This window comes from Amphiprion ocellaris, chromosome 1, assembly GCF_022539595.1.
Source record: "Amphiprion ocellaris isolate individual 3 ecotype Okinawa chromosome 1, ASM2253959v1, whole genome shotgun sequence".
Classification (NCBI taxonomy): Eukaryota; Metazoa; Chordata; class Actinopteri; family Pomacentridae; genus Amphiprion; species Amphiprion ocellaris.
In genome coordinates this window covers 8,524,109-8,537,232 of record NC_072766.1, presented here as the reverse complement: position 1 = coordinate 8,537,232, position 13,124 = coordinate 8,524,109, and the positions used below count along the sequence as shown (strand labels likewise).

General features: G+C 43.1%; 1 protein-coding gene across 2 annotated transcripts in view; it reads right to left on the bottom strand.

Moving 5' to 3' along the window:
• The window catches only part of ankrd11 (ankyrin repeat domain 11), a 101,329-nt gene that overhangs the window by 4,592 nt on the left and 83,613 nt on the right, over window positions 1-13,124 (bottom strand). The window contains exons 5-13 of one of the 2 annotated variants that reach the window (XM_023298794.3): window positions 10,914-11,087; window positions 9,618-9,818; window positions 9,369-9,511; window positions 8,494-8,641; window positions 3,926-8,381; window positions 1,136-3,824; window positions 808-906; window positions 245-388; window positions 65-157 (exon numbers count right to left, since the gene is read on the bottom strand). In XM_023298794.3, the coding sequence (XP_023154562.1) occupies window positions 65-157; window positions 245-388; window positions 808-906; window positions 1,136-3,824; window positions 3,926-8,381; window positions 8,494-8,641; window positions 9,369-9,511; window positions 9,618-9,818; window positions 10,914-11,087 (8,147 nt within the window). The remainder of the gene's footprint in view (window positions 1-64; window positions 158-244; window positions 389-807; window positions 907-1,135; window positions 3,825-3,925; window positions 8,382-8,493; window positions 8,642-9,368; window positions 9,512-9,617; window positions 9,819-10,913; window positions 11,088-13,124) is intronic. The other variant, XM_023298795.3, reaches the window with a different exon arrangement.

Below are 13,124 nucleotides of genomic sequence, written 5' to 3'. Positions count from 1 at the left end.
ATCATGGAATGAATGTTGGTAAATGAAAAAAAAAATGAGATTACTACAAAGTGATAGTATTTACCTTCATGCGGTCATATTTATCATCCACATCCTGGATCCAGGAAATGAACTGACGTGCGTTGAAGCGATCTCTCACAGATTTATTCTCATCACCCTGAGAACACAGAACAGACTTCAATACAGACTCAGTAATAACTGGCTGCTGACTGAACACTTAATTGTGTATTTATATATTTCCTACCTGGCTCTCTGATGGCATGTTGTATACTTCAGAGTCCAACAGCATGGTGCAGGCGCTGAATGGCACAGCCTGATTGGCTATTGTCCGGGCTGCTCTGCAGTGGACCCTTAAAACCTCCTGTTCACATGAAACAATCAGCTTCTCCTGTGGACAGCAAGCACAAGACAGAAAGGACATTAATATTAGACATAAAGCTGAACATCAAGATGACTGGCTGGTTTTTGAGGTGAATAAAAAAGGGGTCTTGATCATCGAAGCTGCTGTTTCACAGAAAAGGTTGTCACTTAATTAGAGAGAGAGATGAAATAGATTTGTGCCTGCAGTTCACACTGGCTCAACCTAGGAGAGAGGACTGCAGATTTCACTTGCATTTATATTTTCTAAAAAAACTGCTTTGATCTTTCATCAAAGAAGTGTTCATGGCGTTCAGTGCATGTGTGTGTTGCTGTATGCATGAAATTAGAGATGGTGTGAGATATGAGGGAGTTTAGAACAGAGAATAAGCCTTGAAAATAAATAAGGAATGAAAAAAAATGCACATTTATAGAGAATCTATTTCTTACCCGTTCTATGCTGTGCTGCAACCTGAGCTTCCCTCTCACTGCCTCCTGTTGCCTGAAGAGCTCCTTCAGAGGTTCTGACAGCGATGGAGGTGGGGCAATCTGATGAGCAAAACACAAATTAGTATTGTGTACCTTCTGACCCCTATTATAACAGAACATATAGTATAAAAAAGAGCTCTGTTCACAGTTCTAAAGTAAGATACAGTATTTATATCTAGAAATAAACACTTTCCATGCCTTTATTTCTATTTTCTGAATTGCTTTTTTGCTGTCAAAAATGAGAAATGTTTAAAGATTAAACCTTCTAAACCAAGTCATGGCAGCTTACCACAGGGATGTGAAGCTTGCTGAGTGGCTTGCCATCCAGCAGGTAGGAGCCGGTGTAGGTCACATATTCAGCGTAACATTGTGGGGCCTGAGGGGTGATGTAGCACAGAATCTTCCTCTTTTCCTCAATCTTCTTCCTGATCTGTAGGTACTCAAAGTAAGGGTTGGAACGGTCACTGTGGTACGGCTCAATATCGTCCAGCTTGATGGCATTGACTACTACAGCTAAAGTCTGCTGGATCATTTCCCTGGTCTGCTGCATGGCTGTGTTTACCAGTTGGACCTGGACTTGCTGCCCAGCAGAGCGTGGAAATTTCCTCTTTCGCGGGTGCTGGGTCTGAGATTCCTCTTCGTCTGCAGGGAGAGGACGACCTTTTGTTGCCTTACTGAGGACCACTGATGCAGAGGTTGTCATTGAAGCAGATAAAGACACTGCTGCAGTTGAATTAGATGCAACAAGAGAGACACTAAGCCCAGTATCTTTGTCTTTCTTCAGGGCTGAGAAGGAAGAGGCTGAGGTGGGTGTTGGGGTTCTTGTAGGAATTGGATTAATGCTCACCACTGGACTGGTCGTCACTGGGGTGGCAGTGCCGGACGAAGTTATTATACTAGAGGTAGGAGGGACAGCTACAGCAGAGGGATTGTTTTTGGCGCGATTGCGGGTCATCCTTTGGGGGATGTCATCCACCTTCTTGGGGACATCTACGGTGGCGGACACGGTGGTCAGGGTTACTGGTGTCAGCTTGGATGTGGGCTCCTGAGTGTCTGGTAGCTCTACTGTGCTGGGAAGGGTGACTGATACTGGGAGCTGAGAGAGTGGACTGCATGACACAGAGTCTGCTACAGCCTCAGACATCTCCTCCTGTCTCAGGTCTGACTTGACAGCAGACACTGAATCCAGAGGTAACGGCAACGCCTCAGGGAGGGAATGGATCTGTAAGTGATGCTGCTGACTGGCATCTGATTTCACAGGTGAATACAACATACTGGGATCAGATTCATCAGGCCCTCCGTAAGGTAATTTTCTCTCCAAAATGCTACCCTGTTGTTGGGCAAGAGACAAAGAGCTGTTGATGGGCACACATTGAGGATCAGGGTCTAACTCTTGCTGAAAGGTGGCATGTGGTGACGGTACCACTAAATCTTGTCCAGCAGATTCTCCCAAATCCGGCTCTCCGGCAGGGCATGATGTCTTAGCCAGGCTTGGTAGGTCTACCTCCAGTATATCTGGGTCATCTCTGTCTGTTATTGTATGTCTAATGTGGGTCGGCACATTCTTGTTGTGGTCAGCCAGTTCAGGGTCTCGAGACTCAGTTTCTTCTGACTTGTCTGGTAATGGAAGGTCAGGCAAGGAGAACGGTCCAAGGTCATCGAGTTCATCTGCATCAGCTGAGAACGGGTCTGCCCATGGCACCACAGGCTCAGAGACCACAGCAGGGGCCATGTGACCGTCAGTAGCATCACTGAAGCTGTGTGTGCTCTGTCTGTTGTCTGATTCTACACATTGCGACTCTGTGTCCATCTGGTGTCCATCCTCTATGCTAGGCTTGTTGCAGTCCTGGAAGAAAGACTCCAGCCTATTGGAGGATAATGAGGTGTTTAAATAGTTGTGTTCTCCATCCATGGCTGTGTCAGGCCTCTCTGGAGAGGGGATGTCAGCCACAGCTTCCTTCTGCTCATCAAAGTCCTCTGGGTCCTCCTTGTGCCACCTATTCCAGGCATAAGGGGAAGTGACGGACTGGTGTCCAGACAACTGCTGCATGTCATTGTCAGAATGAGAGTAGGGGCTGGTTATTTTGGAGACGGCAGCCTCAATCTCACCATATGTCCTGTGTGGAGATTTGAGGTCCATATCAGCGTTCCAACCCATGCTGTGATCAAAACAGTTCTCTCCATGGTTGGGCGCAGAGTGCGAGGGTGATAGTTGGTGGACCTCTGGCTCCTGCCGGTCTGGAGATTCTGCAGGCCAGCTCTTCCTCAGTGGGTCCTCAACTTGAGGGGAGAAGGAACATGGCTCTCTTGTTTGTTCTGGCTCCTCTACTCCACAGTGATCTCCCTCAGCTCTATCATCCCTATCGCCTTCTTCCTCATCATCCTCCTCTTCGTCATCTTCATCCTCCTGCTCCTGTTCTTCTGTGACAGAGGGAAGATCTGAGGGGACCAGATTAGGCTCACTGTGGTGAGGCTCAGATATATCATCAATATCCAGGGGTGGCAAAGCAGCAGGAGCTGGAGTTGGCGGTGCAGCAATGTCAAAGCAGGGCTCTTGGGGGTCTGGCCTGTGCACTGGTGTGGAAGGTTTGGGCAAGAAACTGTTGTATACACTTTCAGGAAGGTGTTCATTGCCCTCTGTGCCAGCAAGTATTGGTGTTGCCACATCTGGAGTTGGATGGGCTGGCTCCCGCCGAGGTGACAATATTCTAATTGGAGAGAAATAGGGTGATGACAGGCACTCTAACCGATCCACAGTTGTTGATTTGTCCTCTAGAGGTTGGGAGGAAGATGACGGGTCAAATTCAGCCACTGGGTCACTCTGCTGTCGAAGAAACTTGTCAGCCTCAGCCTTGAACTCATCCTCCAAAGGCCTGCGGACGTCAGAAGATGCAGAACGGCTGACAAGTGGCAGCTGGAGGTTTTTCGCAGGGGTAGGACAAGTGCCCTCCTGGAAACTCTGGGAGTTTGAGTACCTGCTGGGTGAACAACACAAAGCAATTAGAAAATATACCACATTCAACACAATACAAAACAATCAAAATGATCATAACAAAAGTATGTTTGAAATTTTAAATACCTTTCAAAGAAGGATGGGGAGCAGGCATTCATTGACATAGTCATAGCTGATGAGTTCTGGCAGTCCAGGCCATCCAGCATAATGTCAGGGTAATCCTCTGCACTACAAGAGGGCGTACGTGGAGTCTGCATTACTTCCTCAAAGCTGGGGCACGAGATGACAGATGTCGGTGTGGGGACACCAGTTGGCCTGTTTTGATCTGGCCTGGGAGAAGCAGGCAGGTTCTCCTTCATTTGGTGTCCAGCCAGCCAGTCCTTTGAGTTCTGACTGTCAGTAGGCTGGAACTTCCTGCTTGGAGACATCATTTGAACCGGAAGTCCCACATCCTTCAGCTTCTTCTCTTTAAGACCAGATTCCAGGCTGTTGGATTTCTTTGATGATAGCTCACTGCGGCTTTTCCGTACTTCCTCTGCAGGCTTGGTTTTGTCTTTGAGTTTAGGGTCCCCTGACTTGGGTCTGAGTTTCTCCATTTGTTTCATTCTTTCTTTATGTCTCTTGTGCCGCTCTTCAATTTCCTGGTCTTTTAGACTCAACATCTGACCAAAACTTGTCATTTGATAATCACCATCCACCAACAGTTTTTCACGTGGACGGTTATCTTTCCGCACTGTGTCTTTGGACTGAGTGAGCTTTTCATTTTCCTCCTTTACTTTAGATTTACTGTGGTCCATTCTGTTGTCTTTGTCCAATGCATCCCGATTTCTGTCTTTTTTCATATCAAATTTTGGGCTTTCTTCTTTTGACCTGTCTTTTAGAACAGTGACTTGTGGGCTATCTTTCAACCCTGACTTTACATCCTCTTTGGAGTGTTTAAATGACCCAAAGCCATCAATGTATTTATTTTTCTCCTCCTTCATTTTCTCCTTATGTTTCTCCTTTTTCTTTTTGTCCTTCATCCTGTCACTGATGACACCAGTTGCTTTGTCTTTGTCCTTTTTGGACATCTCTTTTTCAAATTCCAGTGTTTTATCAAAGTCATCTTCGCCGTCTCCCTTACCTCCATATGGGAATGTGTAAGGGTCTGCTTCAAGAGGCATGGGCTCTTTCTCAAAAGGTAAACTCTCTCTGCGGCTGTAGGACTCTCTGATCTCTTCTGTTTTGTCACGTTTGTCTCCTTTGTCCTTCTTCACCTTTTCTTTGTCCTTGTCATGGCTTTTCTTGGATGAAGACGAGGAGGAATGTCGATGCCTCTCTTTCTCTCTGAACTTGTCCTGCGGTGTAGGTATGGACAAGGAGTCTCTCCTGTCCTCAGACATATCAGTCAGGCTGATGGAGTCATAATAACTAGTGAGGACTGGCTCGTGACCTCTATCCGTGAAACTATCTGAGGAGATTTCACTGTTCTTGTCATTGGAGTCATCCTTGTAGTCATTCATAGCCTCCTCTTCCAGTTTTTCTAAGAGGGACTTCTCACTCTCACCACTGCCTTTTGAGGGCTTCCTTTCCTTAGAATGGTCCTGCTTGTCTTTATATTTGCTCTTTGTCTTTTCCTCACTTGTGTCCCTTTTGTCCAACAGCTTCTGCTTATTTTTCTTTTCCTGGTTTGAGTCCACTGACATCCTGTCTTTTCGCTCCTTATGTTTCGCATCCACAGAATCTTTCTTGTCTTTGTTGTGTTTCTCGAGGGAGCCTTTCCTCTCTTTACCTGTGTCAAATGTAGCCTTATCTTTCTTCTTTTCTTTGTGTTCTTTGTCTTTTGCTTTTTCCGTGTTGTGTTTAGCCTCTGCAGAAGATTTTCTCATTTTTTCTGAGGGAAAGTGATCCAGCTCATCCTGATCAGGTGTTGAGTCTTTTCTGATGGAGTCAGACACAAGCACGCCACCATTATAGCTGTCTTCGTCATCATCACTTTCGTCCGTGAATATGTCTGCTATATTGTACCAAGTTTTCTCACGAATTTTCTCTGTTTTTCTTTCCTCTTTCTTTACCTCCAAGAAATCCTTCTCCCTATCAGCATGCTTGTCTTGAGAGGCCTTTTCTTTCTTGTCTTTTATCTGTTCCGAAGACATCTTTCGATCTTTGTCTTTGCCATGAGAGTCTTTGTGTTTGTCTTTGGCTCCCTCCTTCTTGTCTTTGGTGCCACGGTCTGCATCTTTTTCCTTGACAGTTTTTTCTGTGGCGCTTTTCTCGCTCTTGTCCTTCTCCTGATCAACTCCTCTGTCTTTTGTTTTCTCCTTGTGCTTGTCAGCTTTCGTCTTTTCTCGCTTATCCATTCCCTCACCCTTCTTTTCTTTCTCCTTTCCAGAGTGGTTTCTTTCTCTGTCACACGATTTACCGACAGCATCGATGTCTTTGAAGAAAGTATCATTGCCATATTCATCTCTTATTGATTCCTGTTTGATTTTGATGTCCTTTCTTTCCTTCATGAAGTCATATGAGTCTTTACGATCTCTGCAGCTGTCCAGAGAGTCCTTGTCTTTTTTGTCTTTGACTGTTTCTGTGGACTCCTTTCGCTTCTTTTCTTTCTCAACTGAGTGGCTGGAGTTTAGTTTTTGTTTATCTGACCAGTCTTTTTTCTTTTCATTTGTCTTTTCTGAAGAGTCTTTGTCTTTCTTTTTAGATGTGGCTTCCTTCTCCGATCTTTTATCATTGTGGTCCGATTTCTTGTCTTTGACTTTGTTTTCTTTCCTCCTCGTCTCCTCCTTAACAGTCTCAACAATTAGCTTAACAGAGTTGTTGGCTTTGTATTCCTTGTACTCTTTGACAGGAGCGTCCCAGCTGTCATCTCCATAGAGGGAGGAGCCAGAAGACATCTCTGAGCCCCATCTGTCATGATGGTCATCTGAGGCACTGAGCTTTGTGTCCTCCAGGTTGAGGAAACGGTTGTTAACGTCATAGCTTTCATACTCAGACTCTTCCTTCTGTGTTTTGTCTTTCTTACATTTCTCCTTCTCCTCCTTGGTGTTTTTCTCCTTGTCCACCTTTAAATGCTTTTCTTCTTTCTGCTCACTTTTCCTGTCTGCCTTTGAGGAGGACTTCTCCTTGGACTTTTTCTTTTTCTCTTCTTTGTGAGCCTTTTGTTTATCCTCCTTGGGTTTCTCCTTCTCTTTGACATTTCTATCCTTGTCAGATTTCACAGGTTTCTCCCTCTCCTCCTTATTTGTCTTGTCCTTGGTGGAGTCCTTAGTTTTCTTGTTTTTCTCCTCTTTTGCTGTTCTATGCAGGTCCTTACCAGATGACCAGTCCTTATCCTCAGACTTGGTTTTCAAAAGTCTATCATCCTTTTTTGAATGGTCTTTTTCGTGTTTGGATAATTTGACCTTGCTTTCAGCTGGCGATTCAGACTCGACGATGAGGGACTTCTGCCTTGAATCATCAAAATCAAAAGAATAGCTCTTGACAAATTTCTCATTCATATCTTGATTAAGCACTAAACTAGGAGCTTTGTCCTTTTCCTTATTTTTGTGCTTGTGCTTCACTTTATGCTTTTTCAGCACCTTACCATCTACATCGGTTTTGGAGACCGCACTCTCTGTAGTGGAGCTTTTGTAGAGCTCAGAATTTTTCTTGTCTATAGTACTACTGTGCACGTTGTTGTTCTTCTTTTTGTTTTCCTGCGCTTTCCTCTTAATTTGTTTAATCGACTCTACACTGGAATCAGCAGAGGAGTAGTCAGACTCACTGGACAGTCTTGTTCTGACTGAATCTGAGAGAGAACTGACGTCTGACCATGTAGGAGATGACACAGTCTTCCAGCCATCTGTCCTCCACTGCTTTGGATGCTGTTCTGCTAATGATGGTGCCTGTTTCTGAGAGTTCAAGTTTCCATGGGAAGAGGAGGAGGATGCATTAAAGCCAGGAGATTCTTTCAGATTCGTTGCAGAAGAGTCCTTTATACTATTTGAGCCCTTATCATCCTCACTCTCCATATCTCCACAATCAGAGTCAGATGTACAGAATTTGTCGTTGACTTTCCCAAACCTGACTTCTTTACTGACGTTATTTTTACTCTCCTTCTTTCGCTTCTTTTTGACTTTATTCTTGTCTTTTTGTTGTTTAGAGCTCATGCTGCCAGAGTCTCTAGTCTTGATATTTGTTTGCTGGGCTTGTTGCCGTGGCGTAGGCGCTGGTGTGAAACACAACGTCCTATCATCCTCGTCTGAACTGTTACTGTCAGAGATAATCCGCCTGACAGTTTTCTTTGGTGTGAGCGAGTTGCTTTTGGAATAGGTTTTAACCTCCATCTTGGGTATAGAGATGAAGCTGTTGGCCTTGCTAATTGTGTCCTTGCGGAAGTCTTTTTTCAAGAGGTGTTTATCGTCCACGGGAGGGACACGTTCCTCCTCATCGTCCTCATCAAATTCGTATTCATCTTTGACGGGTGTGATGGCAGATTTAGGAGGGTCTGCGGTTTTCCCTTTTAACTTCAGGCCCTTCTCAAACTCTGAGTCTGTGTTATTGCCATCGACAGAGCTGGACGGGGCAAATGAGGGGGCATCTTCCTCCTCTGAAGATTCTGTAGGATGTAAAAAGAAACACTATCAATACACAATTTAATTAAACACCTCAACATTCATACTCATCCACAGTCAAGTAATCAGGCAATTCAAATATCTAATATTACATACCTGATGAACTTTCTTCACTTGAGGTGTAAGTACCTTTCCCCAGCAACAGATTCAACATAGTTGGAGAGTTGGCGACTTTGAGTGGCGTTTCACCTCTCCTGTTGCTTTGACGTGGGTCCCCTCCATACCGTAGAAGTAGTTTAACCACCTGAAATGAATGAAAAGAGATATTTCACTCAAGTAAACTGCAATTTAATATGTGATAGTATCAACTTCTCCTGTGGTTCAGACTTTAGAGGACAAAGGAAACAAAATGAATCTACCAGTAACTTTGTAGTTATTATTTGGCCATAGAATAAAGTATGAATAAGCTCAACAAACTGTCAGATTAATGAAAGACTACAAACTGATTTTACTCTAGCCAAACTGTTTGTTGGATGGTCATAACTTCCCTCCTCCCACACCTTTCTCTTAGCAGAATGGGTGGGAGGTCTCTGTCGAACCGTTTCAGTAACTTTCCAAAATCGATGATCAGACATTTACACCCACTTCATGGCAGCTGTGCAGAGGTTAGATAGTTTAGTGGATTGAAATTCTCCCTCCAGCTCTCTTTGTTCATTTGTTACAAGTCTATTTGAGGCTTTTTTAATAGTTGTTTTCCTTGTCTTGCACTGACTAAAAAGTCCTAAGGAGACTGTCTGAAAATCCGCGCAACTGCACATCTCTATCGTCTCTACAGATTTTGTCTTATGAGCTTGTTCTGACACACCATAAACCAGTCCTTGCTGACTCTGCCATCATTAGCTTTTACATTTTCAGAGTCTTATGATAACTACTGTTGCTTTACCTTCCAAGTTTAGAAATGTTGTTTTGATCTCAAAAATATTCAGTGCATTTGGTCATGAGCTGCCTTAGCTCAGTGCATTGCTTTTTACCTTGAAATGTCCATTGTTGGATGCATCATGTAAAGGGGTGTCATCATCCAGACCCTTGGTGTTGACCTCTGCTCCGGCTGCCAGCAGCTGCTTGGCCACATCATAATACCCTCTGTTGCATGCCTCATGCAATGCAGTCCAGCCTAAGCACAAAGAGAATAACTGTATAAGAAGCACATACTACATATGAATGAATATATAATGCTGCATGCAGGAAATAAAGGACAGTGTACATAAAGAGCCTCTTACCTGCAAAGTCTTTTACATTCACATCAGCTCCCTCACTGATGAGCTCCTTAATGCGGCGTACCTCTCCACGGATTGCTGCTCTGTGCAGTCGAGTCTCTCCTCTCTCATTTCGTTTATTCACTTTGTCTTTGGTTTTAGATGCAGAGTTTGGCGTTCCCTTCTGACCCAGACTGGACTGTGACTGATGCTTTGGTGTTGTGTCTGTATGTAGGAGATGAATATGTCACTTCAACACTAAAACAGTCTGTTACGGCATCATTTTTTAGAGTGTGCTTTAATTTAGTTTCTGCCCACTATTTCTATCATGAAAAAGTGTGTCTAAACTGCTTACAACCAGAAGGGGGCAATCACACACAACGTTCAGCAGCAGAGTGGTTGGACCTACTTGAGCTCATTTCATCACATTTACAAGATTAAACCCCAGCCTTAATCACATTTACATTATTGAGTTTGTACAGCTATTGTCCCAAATGATATTTGAAACACACTCACTTAATCTATGTCCATGCCTCCAGGCAAGCAACAAAGGACTTAACATAAATAAAAGTGGCTATGCATTGGTCCTCACACGCACCTAACTTTATCTCAAATGTCAACATTACGCGAAAATGTACAATTTGCAACAATAATGTTATTTTAAATGTCTGATAAATTTATGGCCAAATTCTGTTGAAAATATAAAATAAATGCATAATTTGAGCAGACATAAGCTGGCAGTATTTTTAATGAATATCCAGTAGCAGAGAGGACATCAGCTAACAAGGTAGCAGCAACTAAAGTCTTGCAGGCTTTTTACATTTAAATGTCTGTTGTGATTTGGCTCACATGCTGAGATTACACCATCAGTTCCAGACTAATGCAATAACAGCAGAAGAGTTGGTTTCATTTCCTTACATGCTGTATTTTGGAAAAATAATTCCACTACTGTAAATGAACTAATACATAGCTGTTACAGTTGCTATAACAGAACCATGTCTATAACTGACATATGTTTACATTGCTCCTGTAATGACAATTACTGTGGGTTAACCTGTGATAGACTCAAATTAAACAGCTGGTTCTGTCCAGAGGCAGAGTATGATTGACATGTGACAAAAAACTCAGCAGGCACCATGATCAACAACCAGAAAATAAACAAAAACAATCAACCTATGCTCTACTCCCCACCCAGCACTCTGTAAGCCCACCTATTTTGCTCTCCCACACACACAGTCTACATATACAGCTTCCTCCCATCCTTTTTTCCTTGTCCACCACCCATCCACAGAATACGTGGCCTAAATGATAAGTACGCACCTGGACTGTTGACGGACTCTTCAGCTGTCATTTGCATGAGCAAGGCCACCTGCTGCCGCTCAGAGAGGGGGTACCCGGCCCGGATCCCTGGCATCCCCATTCCAAACGGCAAGCCCGCCTTCCGGGTGTTGGTGGGCTCCTTTTTAATGCGCTTCCGCTCTGGACCTGGTTTCTCTGTACCGAGAGTGAGAAGCAAAGCTAATTTTATTGGGTTGCACGCATGCACACCACAACATGTTCATTCATAGATACACAAATTTAATTTGCTGAACCTGGGGTAAGGGGAGAGTAATTAGAGTGTTATTAGTGCCATAACAATAAAAGACATTTCCTATTATTGGGAATTTATTATCTGTCTTGTTATGGCTGCTAAAATGCATAAGCACTTTATTATTACTACTATTATTCTGCAACAGTATTTCATATTGTTTAATTAAAAAAAAAAAAAAACTAAACCAGTGTTGATTTAATCTGATATGTAAATCAAAAGTATCACCTATATTTTCTAAACATATCAACATTTTGCCATGGATAACATTTTTAAAATGCATCAAATACATCACAGTAATAGGACTGAGATTTTCTTGATCAATCCTTTAGCCAACAAGTAAGCAATAACAACAACAAAAGCACTTTACAAGTGGTGCTCTTAAACTACGTACTTTGTCAGACCAAACATCAATAAAGCAAAAAGTATTCATGTTACAATTAACAAACAGTGCTCTCTCTCTCTCTTTGAATTACTATGGCAAAAGTCTGCTACTTTCCTTGCCCTTCACCTAAACACACCTCAGTAGAAACAAAACCCACCACACTGGGACACATACTAAATACTGTGTATGCAGCCTAGCATGTAAGAGGTTTGTTGTTCGCAGTGGATGACTTTTGTGTTATTACCCAGCTATCCCTAAGGAAGGGAGGGGCCAATAAGCAGTGTGTTTATGTCCGTCTGTCTCCAAGCCAATCAGCCAGGATCGTGAAGAGAGGAAAGAGGGTCGGACTTGGCAGAACCGTGGTTATTATGAAATAGCTGGTGTATATTTCAATTCAACATGGCCTTGCCAAGGTCACCACATGCCTGCCTGCCTGCCAGGATTACTGGAGACAGTGTGCTACTGGACAAAAGCAGCTGCTCCACAAAGACACACCCAGCAATTATTTTCAGTGGCAACATACCATCTGATGACCCATACAGAAGGGTAAAAGCGGCACATGACTGTAACACTTCATCACTGAGGGGGCGCAACTTCCACAGCAAACACTTGCAACAATACAGACGCCTACCACAAACAGAGAAATAGAAACAGCAGTTTCAGATGTGCATGTACGGAGGCAGAGCAGTGGATGTGTCTGAGCCTGATTTCTGTGAATCTTCTCTCATTCCAAGACTCGCTGCATTGCTCAAGGCCACAAACACACATGTAAATAAGGCAAGAAGGAAGTATGGCTGCTCGTGCTTCCAGAGCCTAAAGACTTTCCAAGATAATATTTTTCCAGTCACAAATACAGAGCTGATGAACTTTCACTAACATCTGTGAACACTTACAGTTAATGTACCCTCCACCCATCTTTGATACACTCTCACGTTCTCCAAAGCATTTGCCATTTAGACACATTCCTTCTGCTAAGACTTTAACAGCGGGAACCACAGAAGCAGTCCAAACATGTTTTTTCAGAAGCAGAACAGAGAAAGTGCTAAGCTAGCTTTTCCAGGCTATGTTTACAAGACTGGGCAGCAGGAAGGCAGTTATTACCCTGATGCACCCACAGAGGACTGCTACTAAACATACAAGGACAAAATCTCTAATATAAGATTGATCAGCTGTGGCAGAAAACTGACCTGGTTATCTCTCATATGGATCAGACTCCAGGTAACTTAAATCTAAATGAACATTGTGCAATTTTATACAATTTAACAACTACGCATTTATTATTATATACAACAATTCAAACAATTCAAATTTAAACTTTGAAGCTATATAAGCTAGGCAACAATGAGAAATTCAACAGTAACTGTGTACAAATGTGTGCAATTTCATTAAATATGGTGGGAACACAGAACTACATGCAAAATATGTTCCACATGTTCATAAAGGATGTGATTTTCCTTTCATAATGTTTGTTTTGCTAATTGCAGAGATAACTAAGGGAAAAATATCAAAGATGGAAGATGAAAAATGTAAAGACAGCTTGATTTAACATGACTGTGTT